The sequence below is a fragment of the Haliaeetus albicilla genome, chromosome 6 (genome assembly GCF_947461875.1).
Source record: "Haliaeetus albicilla chromosome 6, bHalAlb1.1, whole genome shotgun sequence".
Classification (NCBI taxonomy): Eukaryota; Metazoa; Chordata; class Aves; order Accipitriformes; family Accipitridae; genus Haliaeetus; species Haliaeetus albicilla.
The window spans coordinates 19,557,194-19,572,764 of record NC_091488.1 but is presented as its reverse complement, the minus strand read 5'-3'; the positions used below and the strand labels follow the sequence as shown (position 1 = coordinate 19,572,764).

Genomic DNA, 15,571 nt, shown 5'->3' with positions numbered 1-15,571 from the left:
TTTTCTTCATACAACTTATAAACCAAACTATTTATTATCCTTCACAATTTATTAAACACATGCAAATAGAAAGTCGTGAAAAGCCAAAGACAATCTATACTTCTTGCAGGTTTGCCATACAATTCAACACTGATCAAGTAAAACTGATTAAGAAAGATCACTTGCATTTATCACACAAACAGCTAACGAAAAAAACCTAAAAAACCAAAATTTTGTCAGCTTCTTCATGTTTTCATACATGTTTTGTGAAAAAGCACAGCAGCTGCTCACTTCCCCCCCCCCGAAAACGCATTTGAAGAGAACACAAGTCTCAAAATTGTCTGTTGCTCATTAAACAAACAAAAGGCAAATGAGGGAGCAAGGGAGAAGCTCCTTTTTTACTCTTCTAATTTGTCCACCTGACTGCCAAGCATTCTGACGGCACACCAGAACCCAGAGGGCCTGCCCTGCCCCCCTTACCCATGCAGCCACCCACCACAACACATGCAGCATTTTAAATAGGAAGTGCAAAAAGGACCCTTCAACAAATGCAAAACCTTTGCCAGGAGAATTCGGGAACAGAACCGACGGGAAGAGGAACCAGAAGTCTGTAATGGCAGCGAAGGAAAGGTTTCCTTCCCCTTCCCACATTGCAGAGTCATTTCTAAAGGTCTGCTTGAAAACTAAACAATGAAGAAATATTCAGGCTCTTCCAATGGAGAAAAAAAAGAAAGAGAGTAAATGGAAAAATAGCTACTGAAGAATATGACGGTTTCACAAGTTATGAGAGCTCTTGGCCAATGGATTTCTTAACCCCAGTAAGCATGATTCACATGAGTGGCAGAAGCAACATGCTAAGCAACCACATCACTGGAGCATCACTAAGGAATATTTCCTTTAAAGCTGAATAAATAAATATTAATCTACCTGTAATTTTAGAAAGGAATTCTTCATGTGTAATATAGAAAGAATTTGTTTTCTTCCTGCTTTCCCTCTTCCTTATACCATTCTCCATGAAAGCAAAGTACAGGTTCTTTGCTGCTTTCCAGAAAGCGTTTGTTAAAATGGCAGGAAAAATGTTTCATTTCAGAACAGAAATCTAAAGAGAATCTAATCTAATTCAAACATCAAAATTTCACACTTTAGCATATGAAGACAGTTCAAGCGCGGTAAATGCATGCATGCAATTCCTATTATGAAATATTTTCGCATTATAAAAACAGTCACTTATTCAAAACATCAACTTTAGAGTATCAAGACTGACAAACACCAGAAGACCAGATGTTAAAACCTACCCTGGTATCAAACATTTTAAAAAAAGTTAAACGCAAAGCCTCAAATGTTCATGTGGAATGACAGAACAAGATTAAAAGCTTCTGCAGAAACACCAGTGCCCATTTAGTCAAATGTTTCGAGGCAAAGGATGTCTCTGAAAATTCTAGATATCACTAAGGCAGACACCATTGCAGAGGGCTCTGAATACAGACTCTGCCTCGAACGGTTTTGGTGCAAAATGCAAGCCCCCTTTCTTGCAAGCACCTTTACAGTGGCGATACCTACGCACCCCTCTGTAAGGCCAGGGCTACAGGGACTGAACAGAAATGCCCATCCCTCTGTGGTCTATCCTGAAGCACAGCCTCAATCGTAAAACCTCATTTTTTACTTCAGCTGCGCACCCAAGGCAGAAATTTCCTTCTGTTGCATTCAGACAACTAATGGTTGCATCGAGCTGATAAACCCAAACGAGCGTTGGAACTGGAAGCTTTAAACCCCTGAGCATCTTTACGGCTGCTTGGCTTGGTATACCCTGCTCAACACTGGCAAGATCACACCTCGAAGCGAGAGCCTGTGGCTGGCAGCCTTGGCGGTGGGGATGGAGAGCTGGGGCGGAGAGCCATCTGGTCTCCTCTCCGCTCCCAGGTACCAGGGTCCCTCCTGGGAAGGGCACCGGAGCTGCAGGCCTGCACCCCCCTGCCCAAGGGGAAGCGCAAGCCTCAGGCTCCGCTCGCAGGCTAAATGTTGGCATTCACCTCACCGCACGCCCTCCCCCCCCGAGAAGGGAGGCTTAATATCAGGGGACAGGAGCTGAGGTTTTAAGGCCGAGGTCTGGCAACGAAGGACCGAAAGAGACCAGGAGATAACTCTCCCCTCCCACACCTTTTTTTTTGTTGGGGGGGTGGGGGGGGAGAAGCACCGACACCCAGCCATGTCGGCTCCTCTTTTGAGGCCCGGGCTTGCGCAGCCCCGCCGGGGTCCGCCCGGCTCCCCCCGACCCCAGCAGCGGTCGCGGTGCGCTCACACCCCCGGCCGGAGGGAGGGTGCGGGCGACCCCTCCCGCCCCCAGCCCCACCCAGAGGGGGGGCCCGGCGGAGGGTGCCACCAGGCCGGGGGAGGGCAGGGCAGGGGCGGCTGCGGAGGGGCGCGGGCTGCCGGCGGCCGCAGCGCGCACGGCGGCGCCTCTCTGCTGCACTGCAGAGGCGCCATCTTCTCGCGCCTCCGCGCCGCTCGGCACCGGCCCGCCCGCGGGGGGGGCACGGCCGGGCCCCGCCCCCCTCCCCACGCAGCCCCGCGGGCGCCGCCGGCCCGTGGCGAGCTCCCCACCGCCGCCTCACGCACCTGCGTGGGGGTGCGCGGCGGGGGAGGCGCTGCCCTGCCCTGCCCTCCCCCGGCAGGGCCCCCGCCGGGGGCGGCGGTGCCCGCAGCCCGGCTCCGCGTCCCCAGCCCCCGCCCCGCGGGGGGATGCCACCGGCTCCCCCGGTCCCCCGCCCGCAGCGCGCCCACACGCGGGGAAAGTTTCCCTTCCCCGGCCCCCGGCCGGGAAACCCCCGCGGGACGGGCTCGGCCGTCCCCCGCCCTGCTCTGCCTACCGGCTGGCGGCGCCGCCGCCGCCGCCCCTCCTCGCCGACCCCCGCCCGCCCGCCGCGCCAGACGGCTCCGCGGGCGGCGGCCGAAGTTAACGGGGAAGCGCCCCGGCGGCGGCAGGCGGGTCGGCGAAGGGAGCCGGCCCCGGCGGCAGGGACGGCCCCGGTCCGCCGCAGACACGCGTAGCGGGTGCCGCCGGCCCCCGCGGCTCCCAGCCCGCTTCCTCCTCGCCGCCCCCCCGACGTCCCCCGGCTCGCCGCCCCGCTGGGCGGGAGCGGCCCTATTGTTCGGCGGCGGGAGGGCGACGGCAGCCGGGGAAGGAGGACCCCGCCGCCCGGCTGCGTGACGGGCGCCGGCGACCCCCGCCCGCCCCGCCCTGCCGCGGCCGAGCCCGCGCCGCAGGGGCGGCTGCGGGCAGACAAAGCCTCGCGGAAGCGGCGGAGGACGGCGGGGAAGCCCCCGCCCGGCCGCCCCCTGACCCGCTTACCTCGAGAGCCCGAGCGGCGCCGGAGGCCAGCAGCAGGAGGGCTAAGTGGGGCAGCATCGCGGCGGCCGGGAGGGGGGGAGGGAGGAAGGGAAGGAGGGAGGCCGGCGAGACGCGGCGGGGTCCGGCTGTAAATCCGCGGGGCCGCACCGCTGCCGAGGAGAGCAACTGAGCTGCGGCGGCACCAGCCGAGCGCCGCGGCGGGGCCGGTCAGCTGATGGCCCGGCCCGCCCCCGAGCGGGCGGCGCGGCCCGGCCCGGCCCTCCCCGCCCCGCGGAGACCCCTAGCGGCGGCGCCGGGCGGTGCGGCTCCGGCGGGCGGCCCTGAGCGCCGGCGGCCCGGGCGCGGCTCGCCGCCTCTCGCCGCCTGCCACGGTCGCCCGGCCCCCTCCTCCCCCTTCCTCTTCAGTCCCCACAGCGCCGGGCCCGGGCACGGCCACCGCGGGGTTAGGCCCGAGCAGCGAGGCGGCTCCTCAGGCCCGCGGCTCGTTGCGGCCTCGGGCCGGCTCCCCGGCCAGCCCTAAACCGCTGAGGGGGTTGCCCTCGTCCCGGTGGTTCGCAGCCGCAGCACGCGTCTCCTCCTCGGGCGCCGTCGATAACCGTTTCCAAATCCGCCGCGCTGCTCTGCCCGCCGCCGCGGAAGGCCCCCGCGCCCGCAGGAGCCCCGAGGCCTCGGCGCCCCATCGGCCCTTTGAGGTGTTGCGTACAGAAACGCAACCCCCATCGCTGCAGGGTTTTCACAAAAAAAAAAAAAAAAGCAAACGTATATGTGATTTAGATGGTATTTAACGAATTCTGCCTTTCTGGCGAGGTTGCACACCAGCCTGGGGTCTTCAGATACCGTCCAGGTGGAGGTGATGAGTAAGCACAGCCGCGTCGCCCGGGGGCCGCACTGGAGGCAGCAGTGCCTCGGGAAGCCTGAGCCTCCTGCTGACGGGCCTGGGGAGACAGCTGTGGTCTCCACGGTATTCCTTTGCCCACTGCTAATTGCAAAATCAATGCAAAATTTGTGGGAGTGCTATCGATAACAAAGGCACACGGGAACGTTGGCAGAGCTGAGGCTTGTGGTAGCTGAATGAGGAAGGAATGAAATTAAAATGTAGGGCTTTGTCAAATGGCTTGTAAGCAAGAGGCCAAAGCAAACTGACTTTCTCGCCTTCTCAACAGAATTGTAATAATTGGTATGTTAAACCTGTAAGGAGAGCTAAAAATTAGTATTGGGAGATGTTGTAGTTTAACCCCAGCCAGCAACAAAGCAACACGCAGCTGCTCCCTCACTTCCCCCCCCACCCAGTGGGATGGGGGAGAGAATGGGGAAAAAAGTAAAACTCGTGGGTTGAGATAAAGACAGTTTAATAGGACAGACAGGAAGAAAATAATAATGATAATAATAATAATAAAATGGCAATAATAATAAAAGAATTAGAATATACAAAACAAGTGATGCACAATGCAGTTGCTCACCACTTGCCGACCGATGCCCAGTTAGTTCCTGAGCAGCGATCCACCCCCCCGGCCAGCTCCCCCCCAGTTTATATACTGGGCATGACGTCCCATGGTATGGAATACCCCCTTGGCCAGTTTGGGTCAGCTGCCCTGGCTGTGTCCCCTCCCAGCTTCCTGTGCCACTCCAGCCTTCTTGTTGGCTGGGCATGAGAAGCTGGAAAATCCTTGACTAAGTATAAACACTACTGAGCAACAACAAAAACATCAGTGTGTTATCAACATTATTCTCATCCTAAATCCAAACCACAGCACTATACCAGCTACTAGAAAAAAAACTAAGCCTGAACCCGGCCAGGAGAGTTTCATGTTGAAACAGCTGCTATTGTAGCCGAAATTCAGCGTGGCACAGCCTGACCCATTCTGCCTCTGACCTGCGGACTTCATGGCAGCATCTCTGCTCCCACCAAGGCTCCCAAGAGAGCAGCTACCAGAGCCGCACCAGAACAGGGACCTGCAGCCAGGCCATGTAAGGGGCAGGTGGTGGCCATCTCCTCGGTGCATGGCTCGGTACAGAAAGCTGGGCTGCGCTGTCCTCGCTGCCGCTCTCACACATCTTCTGTTGCAGTCAGAACCGAAATCCACTGAGACTCTTGGCCAAAGCTGCATCCAGATGCAGAGGGATGCTTACTGGGCAAGAGCAGCCCGGGCTGCTGTGTCAGGCAGGCTGTAACGTGCAGTGAGAGACCTTCGTGCCACAGCGTTTCATCCCCACAGCCAGGTGCTAGGGTTAGAAGCCCGTTCTCATGCAAATATGAATCTTCTCATACAAGTGAATGAACTGGCAATGTATGAAGGCTTTGGGGAACTGCTTGAGTTACACTTACTGGATTTGAGAGATCTCTGACAGGCAGAAAACAGCGGAGGGCCCCCCCCCGCCCCCGGCCCCGAACATACACATGGGAAGTATATCCAACAAGTGCAATTAGTAGGTGCTTTTAAGAAACACACAGCCATGACACAACACAACCTGTAAATTAAAATGAGTTAAACAGCAACAATGGCAGGGTTAGCTATAATAATTTAATACTGTTATCTGCTTGTTAGAATAATGATCACATGGCTTTGAGGGGTTAGGGAAGGATTTGCGGTGCAAATGTTTCTAACAGGTTGGCTTCTAAACTCAGTCATTGGAAAGGCAATGCCGTGGTTGCAAATAAGCAACATCCTGCTAAAGCTGATGGAGGTCATTCAACAACAATTCTTTCCAGAAACAATGGAGGCAATCAGAAGGAAGCCCTTTGCAAGTTCTGAAAAAAAAAATAAAAATGAGGCTTCCAGATGGGATGGATGGAAGACCAAAATAGATTCATGTAGCCCTTTTATTATAAGTTGGCTTGGTAGTTCTTTGTAATCACTTCTTCCCTAGAGCTAAAATCAAACAGTATTTCAACTGCTGCTGCTCTGGATGAGCCAAGCCCGCTTCCTTCCTCATGGTGGGCAGGCGGGCAGGCTGGAGGTCTCTTTTGCCTGTGGCTAGGAGTGGGGCAGACCCATGGGATTTCACATGTTGGGGGAGAGCAGGGAAGGCTCAAGTGAAAAGGTGGAGAAAAGTCAAAGGTACCAGAAAACTTCTATGAGATAGGTGTTTCCATTTGCAGCCAGGAAAAACCAGTGACTATGCAAAAACCAGTGACAATATTTGCTAAGATTTCATTAAGTTAGCCATGCTGAAAGGTCATAACTAAAGACTCTTCTGAAAGCTGTTTGTAAGGTCTACAAAATTTGGAGATGACCTGCTGATAGGAAAAAGAAACCCAGAAATTGTGTCCTATTTTCCACTCTCTGTCTTCTTTCAGGATCTGTATAGAAGGTCCGATATACTTTATTCCTTGCTTTCTTTACTTGTCTTAGTATAGAAATTCAGTCTTACCAGACCTCGGAAGCTGTCATAGCTGGAGTACAACGAAGCCCACTACCACAGCACAACAGGGCGAACAATGGAATTCGTCTTCCCAAGGAAGAAAGCAGCACAGGTTGGATCTTAAAATGATAGGGCTTACATTCAAATCTAATAAAATGCTTTCAGCAAATAATCCCAAACTCTGTTCAGATGTGATTTTCCCTTTAATTGCTGAGCTTTGTTATTCAATCTTAATGTGATAACTTTCAAAGCGATGACCAAGCATGCATGTCAAGTTTCATTTTTTGGCTACTTCTGTGCTCTGCCTGTGTATCTTTGTGTGCAAATGAAGTCTAATACCATTTTACAGCCTTTTAGTTTTAATATATTACATATATAGAAACATTGTTCAGCCATACAGTTTCTCATTGAACACTCATGAAGCAAGTGGACCTTATCCACAAATGCTGATATTACTCTGCAATAGGCAATAAAACACCTCAGCCTGCTTCATAACCTAATGAATTTCAGTGTTAAATAAGTGAACGGATATTTCACTCCACCTATGTTTTGTTGCCACACTTACCAAAGCAGCACATTGTTGGGTCAGATGTATATTTTGTCCTGGAAAAGATTCTGTTCTTTTGGTGAAGAGGTTAGAGGGAAATTTTTAAATTCCCCAGCCCCCCTCCCAAACTAATAGCTAATTGAAGGTGTTCACTGGGGGAAACAAAAGCAGTGTCGCAACCCTTGGAACATTCTTCACTTACTTTTAAGCAATAAACTTCCCCTTGACGCTCCCATGGATCTCTGGGCAGAGAGTTGTAACAGGAGGACTCATATGTGGTTTCTGAAGGGGGACAGGCAGCCTGTGGCACGGATACAATGGCAGCATTGCCAAATATCTCCGAATACGTGCAAGTGGTTTTATAGAATACATGCAGTTTACCTGTGTTCACTGAATTTCTGATCGTGGAGACTTATTTCACTCACACCAACAAAATTAGTGTTATTAGTCCAATTGTCAGCTGTATTTTATTCCTATTAGGGATGATTCCTCAGACAGATTACTTCAGTACAATGCTACAGCCAGTGCTTTCACAGAGATGATTTCTCCATTTGTTCTCAACTGTGATGAGAAGGCTCCAAGTTGGCAAACTGGAGTTTTGGTCCAGACTTTGATGCTGACTCACTGTCTCCTTCTGGAGTCGCTTCGCTTCAGTGCTCACCGTTTTCTTTACCGGGGATAATACTGTTTCCCTGCCTTTGTGATTCATGTAGGGAACAGAACAAAGCACTAGGGTTAGTATTTCTGAATGAACCTCTGCAAGTTAAAGACTCGGATGCTACTGAGCTGGCACCTTCTGTGTTAGTCCCAGTTAAGGAGTTTTTCTGTACTCTGAAAACTACTGCAGCGTAAATTACCAGATTTATTTCAGACAACTCCAGCAGGAATTTGTATTTTCGAATAGAACAGAATTAATTTTAATGGAAAACCTTGAGGTTTTATGCTACACCTTGAACTACTGCAGGTATAATTAATCTGCTCACTGTCGTGCAAGTGTCCTCTAGAGACATTTTTTTCCTTTGGAGTCCACCTGCAGCCCTGAGAAAAAGGATCTCTAAATATTAATCCAAAATGGGAGGAGAAAGATTGTACCTAATCAACCCTACACACGTACGTGCTGTTAGCAACAACAATGGGCGTGAATATGATTTCAAATACTGAACAGTTGATCCTTGTCTGAATTCTGCAAAGCACCTTCAGTTGGCTTTTACAGATGCAGTACACAGTTAGGTAGCCAGTAGCCATACCGACTTACTTAAATGCAAATTATTTGTTCTGCATAGCACTGGAGTATTAAGAGTTGATGATATCTACTGGAGCAGGTAGACAATACAAATGGCAGAGCCAAGTGAATAATGAAATCAGAGTCCAAAATCCCAGGAGTGCTCAGCCAAGGAAATGAAATGGAGATGTGAACAACAGTAATTGCTCCGGCAATTAGGATATGAGTATACATAGACATCACTCCATACCAAACAAATATGGTGTTATTATGACTTCTCCCTTTGTTGACAGAAGCTGTTGTTGCTTGCTGGTGGTGTCAGTAAAGAGGAGATCTTCAGGATGGCTGCTTCTTCATTTGATTCTGTACCCCTGATTTTGTTTACCCAATTACTATATAATGGAAATATTCCTAGCAGAATCGGGGTTTAACATTTATTCCTTTTTATTTCTACTGCACGCACTGAATCTTCCTAGATATTTTTGGCCTCATGCCTTGTGTGGTCAATTTACTAGTAAAGTATTGCAGGTGCAGGCTTTCTGGTGCTGTTTCTCCTCACCGTCTTATATACAAACAACTCAATACTAACATGCTTCTCCCAACAAATAAAAAAGTCACCCTACAGTACAACAGGCCAATTTCTTTTCAGGCGAGTCATGTTTGGTGTTGCTCAGAGAATAATCAGCATTTCTGAATGACTGCTCTTGAGAGCATCTCACTCCACAGGAACTCCAGAGCAACTACACAAATGACACTTAGCTATTTGCACCCCTGTAACTGAAAGTTATGATGTGCTTTTTGCATGTTATGAAGGCCACCAGATGAGGTGCTATGGTCCTCTTGGCCTCTTTTTAGGAGCTTGTTCTACTACGATTTGTCCTCCCAGATAAAACAACATTGCAGTTTGTGGTGTGAATATCCCAAATCATTAATATTTAACTAAAATAGAGGCAACTAACAGGATGTCTTTGATTTCTCTCAATATCTGAGTGCACTAAGCCATTAAGTAATTTTTTTTGCTGTCAAAGATTTACTTTGGGTTTTTATCACCTCCTGTGTTTCCCTGATGTTTTGCCCATCTCTCCACAGACATAGCTCTTGAGCTTTGTCCGCATCAGGTTCCTCTCCATGGGATCTAGCTCTTCTGTAGCTCTGCCCAGAGCTGTCCTGCTGTCTGACATCTGTCCAGCCATCCCCAGGAATCCCCAAACACTCCTCTCAGCTTTTGGGCTCTTGTTCCCTCCTCTTCCATAGTATGAGATTCAACATATTAATACACACCTTGTTTCCCTTACAGACTTTGTACGTGAGAGAAGGGTGCTGCTGATAAATCAACCAACTGTACTTGGAGGTAGTGAAGTTATTAAACAAAAATCTTGGTATTTTTTAATCAGCTTCCACTTTTTCCTGGCCACAGAAGCCTTCCATGGATGTCTGAATGGACCCAAAGATAAAAAAGAGGTCACTAGCTGGGCAGAAGGAGCTGTCTGTACAAAGTTGGACATGGTGCTGTGTTTCAGTACTGCCTTGGAACTGAAGTGAAAAATAGAAACAGGAAATTTAGCAGATGGTGTATGTATGTGTATATATATACATAAAATATATCTTAGATTCTGAGTTCAGTTAACTGAAGACATTTGTACAGAATGAGAAATACATTGTTATTTTGATTCTTTCAGCATAGTGTCTCAGATCCTAAAATACCTGCTTAATTGCTAACGCAGCAGGTTGGGATGCTCAGAGACCCACCCTATCACCTGTTGATTTTGAAAGTCCCAGCTAGTTTGCAATAGTGAAATTAAAACCAATAAATTTAAGAACTGTAGCAGACCCCACTTAATACAGAACAGCTGTTTGTCAAGAAACTTTAACAAAAGCATCCCCATTCCTCAACTTACTTCTAGGAGGCTTAACTCACCACATAGATTAGCCTTTGCTCAACTGCCCCTGAAGAAAAAATATAGTAGCTTTTCTGAAGGCTGTGAAAATCTGAAGCAGTCAACAGAGACTGTTCAGAGGAAGTGAAGTCTGAGGCCTTTACGTTATAAAATGACAAATTCAGCTGGAACACCAATATTTAGCAGGCGACAAGGAAGTCTCTCGAGCCATGAGCCTGCACTTCAAATGTGGACAAAAAGAACCCAATCCAGGAAACTGTTACACAGGTGCAATGAGTTCAGCAGTAGCTGGGTGTGTAGGTGCCACAGGTTTCTGTCTCTTCACTCCCTATACAGCCATTTGAAAGACTAAAGGCGTTACCTGAAAGACTGTGGCTCCAGCTGGAGGGATGGAAATGGGAGCTGTGAACAACTGTGATGCTTCTGTAGCCCCAGATGCTCTCTCTGTAAGTGACTGGGGCTCTCACTCTGACAATTGCCATCATCCTCCACAGCGCCGGTACATTTGCATTCCCAATGCCTGCTGCAGCAGCATTTGTGGTGGGAGGAGTGGGAGGCAGAGGCTAAAGTGTGCATCTGTAACAGTCTTAGTTCACCGTTTGTAAAATCGTATTAGGAGGCTGTGGAAGAGTGTCATGGAGTAGCCTCTGCAGTGCCTGTATGTGCGAGGTTGTTATTAAAGAGGAAACAAAGTGGAAAGGAAAAAGAAATCTCCCTTCATTCCTGTTACCAAAATCTGGTAGGTTTTTCCTCAAGATCTGCAGTTCAAGCCAAGTGGTAGACCTGAAAATAAAGGAAACATTTTGAATTAAAAGTACAGCTTCTTGTTGGCTTCCTATATTTTTACATGCTAAAGAGATTGCTAATGCCGCCTATCGTTATCATCCAGAAGTAAATTTATTTTGCAGAATAAAATGTAAGAAGGGGGAAAAGGAGGAAGCTTCAAAATATTACATCCTCTGCTGAGTCCTGTTATGGACCCTCCCTGCAGCTGTAATTCACGTTTGCCAGGCGAGCTGACTCAGTGTCCTCAGAAATTCGCACGCAACTGTGGAACGTGAGGCATTTTCTCATATATTAGCTGGTGCTTAAAGTAATCTGTCTAGGCTAATATGAACACATGAGAAAGTACAGATCAGATTGCTTGGTGAGACAGTTGATATTGTTCTGGGACAAGGACCAGTGTCACCTCATGTGGCCCCGAAAATTAGCTGTAAGGTAGCTATCAGGATTTTGGTATCATGGACTGTTATCACATAGCATAGTGCACAGTGCAGCTATGCAGATTAGGTGATCATCAAAATATAAATTAACTCTTTGAAGAGATTAATTTCTGTAGAGTCTAATAGTAAGACTGAAATCACTGATGAGAGGCCAGGAGCATAATAAAGCAGCTGCACAACAGCACAGGAACAGACAAGCTCTGTCCATCTAGGAATTGCAACCATCTTTTATAAAATGCTCACAGTATTAGAAGCAGGAACGTTTGATCAGAAGCACATAGAACAGTAATTGCAGGACCTTTGTAATGTATGGGTTTGTGTTGAAGAAGGTGGGTGGGGGATTGCAATGAAGAACCGCAGACTGTTCTTTATACAAGAATAATGCCATCCTTAGATCCTCTGTGTTTTGTAATCACCCTGCAATTTCTCTCAGCAAAAGAATTTTAAAACACTTGTTGGTGTTGATTTGGCATACATCTGTCTTACTCCTTTACACACAGAAAAATGGACATATCTGTCAAAGACACAAAACCATACTGAGAGTAGGAGAGTAGGTGAAATTCCCTTCCCCGTAGCAGGATTTGCGAAAGGCGCTCACTGGTGTGGACGAGGTTGGTTCCATTGAAAAAGGCTATAAAACCAGACTTTGCATACTGGCAGGCTAAAGCAAGGCTCCCCTCATCAGCTGTTAACACACAGATCCAGCATCATAACCCGCTCACACCGGGTGCGGAGGTCTTGTACACCCTGTGCCTTCCGCCTCAGCAGCCCGCGGGGCGGCGGGCTGCAGGGCTGCCCCTTCCCTGCCTTCGGGCTGGGGCTGGGTCCCAGGCACCCAGCACCTGTGCCGCTCACACGGCATGTTCATTCAGGCACCCATCGGCAGAGGTGTGGATGTCAAAGTATTCATCGTAACAGAGATGCTGACATTATTCTTTGCATTTTTTTAATGAGCTGCTAGTGAAGCATTGAAAGTGATGTGGCTGCTTTTATATTAGCATGGAAATACATGGAGTTAAAGAGGATCAGTGTCATGTTAGACATTTGAAGAACCATCTATTTTTTTCAAAATATCAACACAGTGCAGTAGAGAGAACAGATGCTGACACCTGCATATGAAAGCCTATCTTTGTACACAAAAGAAAGACCTCCTCAGGAACTGACTCTCGGTTCAGTTTATTGTGAGCTACTGCACTACATAATCATAGAGGGAATCAGATCAAGCTGTAAAAGCTGATATCCAGTTAAAGCTCGCTAAGTTCTATTTTCAAAAGTGATTCGTTTGAAGTTGACAATTTCATTTAAAGTCACTTTTGAAAATGTGAGAAATTATTCTGAAATCACTGAGGTTATTTCAAATATATCACCTGACATACTTTACTTACACATTCATTGCCCCAAATGGAGCCTCCATTGTTTTTCAAACTAAAAAAAACAAAACCACATTTTTGAAAAGGTGGCAGAGGGTTGTACAGCACAGCTGAGGTGGCAAATATATCTATCATTTGCTCTGAATTTTGAATATAATACATTCAGGACATCTCATACAAATTCAGTTTTCAGAGACAGAAGGAGAAATTCTTATGGCGAGAAAATTAATGAAAAGTTCTACTGGAATTAGCAGAATCTCAAAACATAATGCACAAATATTTCTATCTTAATAGCTGTACAGTATATCTACTAAACCATGGCTAGGAACCTGAATATATTGAAAGTAATAAACAGATATAAATACTGTCATTAAGCCTCAAAAGTCTCAAATGAAAAAAAATTTGCAGGAAATTAAGCAGATAAATCCAGCATTAGTGGGTCCAACATCTAAGTTGTTCCATTTGGCTTCTCAGGCTTTTTACACCAAATGTAGTACAGCCCTTACTGTCACACTGTGAAACCAACTATTCCTTCCCCCTCTTCCTGGCTCATAAACATTGTGTCTGTACCCAGAAATTATTTCTATACATAACTATATTAAATATATCATTTATTCTTAAATATATATATAATATGATACACTTACTATAGTATATTTTATAGCTATATATCTGTTAAGGCAGTTATTGATGTAACAAACATCTACATCTAGATGAGAAAAACAGCCCTGGCCCCCATTAATCATGTGGGCTGGCGGAAGCAACACATTAGCACTGCAGCAGCATTGGCAGCATTCAAAACTGACCGAACCATCACTTATCACTTAATCTTATGAAAAATGTTTAAGAAAGCAGGACATTTATTGTTCTTACTACATGCTCACAGACTGATCCAGGTCTCATCATGATCAAGAAAAGCCTTTCTATTACCTAGCAGATACAGGACAGAATTTGAAGGGAACAATCCTGCAGTCTGCATTCACATCAAGAAATACTGAAGATATTCTGGTACAATTCCACAACCATTTAAACCAACCTGTGTAGGGGTGACCCATGCCCCTGCCTTCAGCCAGGCTTTTCCACCTTCTATCTTACTCCAGCACCAGTATGTTGGTAATAAGTCCACTCAGAACCGATTTGGCTGAAACACAGACATATTTTTCGGTGAGATTTGTTTGTGCAGTCATCTCAACCTATGTAGGCTTAAATTATCATGGAACCACAGCCTCATTCTTCAGGAAACATCCTGAATATGGTGTGAAAGAGGCACTGAAAATCAGTGTGCTTAAATTACCAAAATACATATGTCCATGTCCATACCTATGAATATATATAGAGGTATAAATGGGAATTACCATGAATAAGGATGCTTTTTTCTGTTCTGGCAGAACTGCATCATCTACTGTCTTTAGTCAGATGTTAATGGTATACTGCTCAAGCACAAATATAAATTACCTAAATTCTTTCCGATATCTGTATTCAAAAAAGAAAAAAAGGAAAGGAGTTATGTGTAGCAGGAAGAATGCAAATGGCTGGTATATTTCCAACACTTTTCAGGTAAACTTTATGAGCTACATAACATGTCATAACAGCAGTTTGAATTAAGCAGCAGTATCTGTCGGAAGTATTATTTGGCTTATTCTGTGGTATGTCTCTGCCTGTGCAGACAAGGCACATGTGTTAAAGAGAAAATGTGGACTGAAAATATAGTGACATATTTAATTAAATATTTTTACTTCATTTCTTTGTGATTATACCTGGGCACCATTTAGTCAAAATTACACTTAAGTCGTGCTTTTCAAAACTGTTCAGAGTTGACATAGTTCTACTCCCAAGTAAAAATCAGTAGGAGTTTTACTGCTGATTTCCACAGAATATAAGCCAATGCTGAGCACTTCTGAAAATAGCTTTCCATCTGTATATTTATTTAAATGAATAGGGACTGTTAGTAGGAATAGGAACTGAAAAGATCAGGCTTTTAATTTTAAAAGTTAAAGTTAAATATAGGTTACTAAACTAGAAAACTAAACCACAAGAAGTACTCAGACAAACTTTAACACTTTTTGCTCTCATTATGGCAGGAATGGATGGAAAACAGCTCCATTGCCCCAGGTGGCACAGCCCCAGGATTTCTGAGGTCATTAGACACCACTAACTCTTTAGTAATGGCATTTCATGCTTCCAGTGGGCAGATGAGGACTCTAGCAGAGCCATCTATAAGTTAGTCCCAGGTAGTCAACCCCCCCCTAAAAGAAATTATTCTATCAGCCAAGGTAGTCAAACCTACCCTTTTCTACATTCAGGTAGATTTCTACTTCACATTTTCCCAAAGCAGCCCTTTTCTTTTGCTGCAAAATGTGATTGGTTTCTTTAAAGGAATAGCCCTTCCAAACAAATGTCTGTTGGCTCTGAGCCAGCACAACATTTACTGTAGTCAATATTTAACACATGAATAATCCTGCTAACTGAGGTGAGGCTGCTTGTGTGCTTGTCGTTAAACAGCTATTTGAGCACTTTGTTGGCTCAAGGCCTGACTACTCAAGGCAGAAGCTAGCAAAGTTCACGGTAAGATATGCAAGACCGATTTTTGGTGGTTTAGGTCCTCTAAGATTTGGTCCTT

General features: G+C 46.8%; 1 protein-coding gene and 1 long non-coding RNA gene across 5 annotated transcripts in view; both read right to left on the bottom strand.

Annotated features, from left to right (window-relative positions):
- The window catches only part of APP (amyloid beta precursor protein), a 233,384-nt gene extending 229,836 nt beyond the window's left edge, over positions 1-3,548 (bottom strand). For 2 of the 4 annotated variants that reach the window (XM_069785304.1, XM_069785306.1), the window contains exon 1: positions 3,329-3,548. In XM_069785304.1, the coding sequence (XP_069641405.1) occupies positions 3,329-3,385 (57 nt within the window). In that variant the 5' untranslated portion in view covers positions 3,386-3,548. The remainder of the gene's footprint in view (positions 1-3,328) is intronic. The other 2 variants (XM_069785302.1, XM_069785305.1) reach the window with 1 other exon arrangement.
- A 3,704-nt stretch (positions 3,549-7,252) lies between these two features.
- On the bottom strand, positions 7,253-14,399 carry LOC138685678 (uncharacterized). Its single transcript, XR_011325046.1, has 4 exons — positions 14,307-14,399; positions 13,988-14,092; positions 10,720-11,141; positions 7,253-7,934 (listed from the first exon to the last, which is right to left on the bottom strand). It is a non-coding gene; the product is annotated as an uncharacterized lncRNA (long non-coding RNA).
- Positions 14,400-15,571: the final 1,172 nt, after the last annotated feature.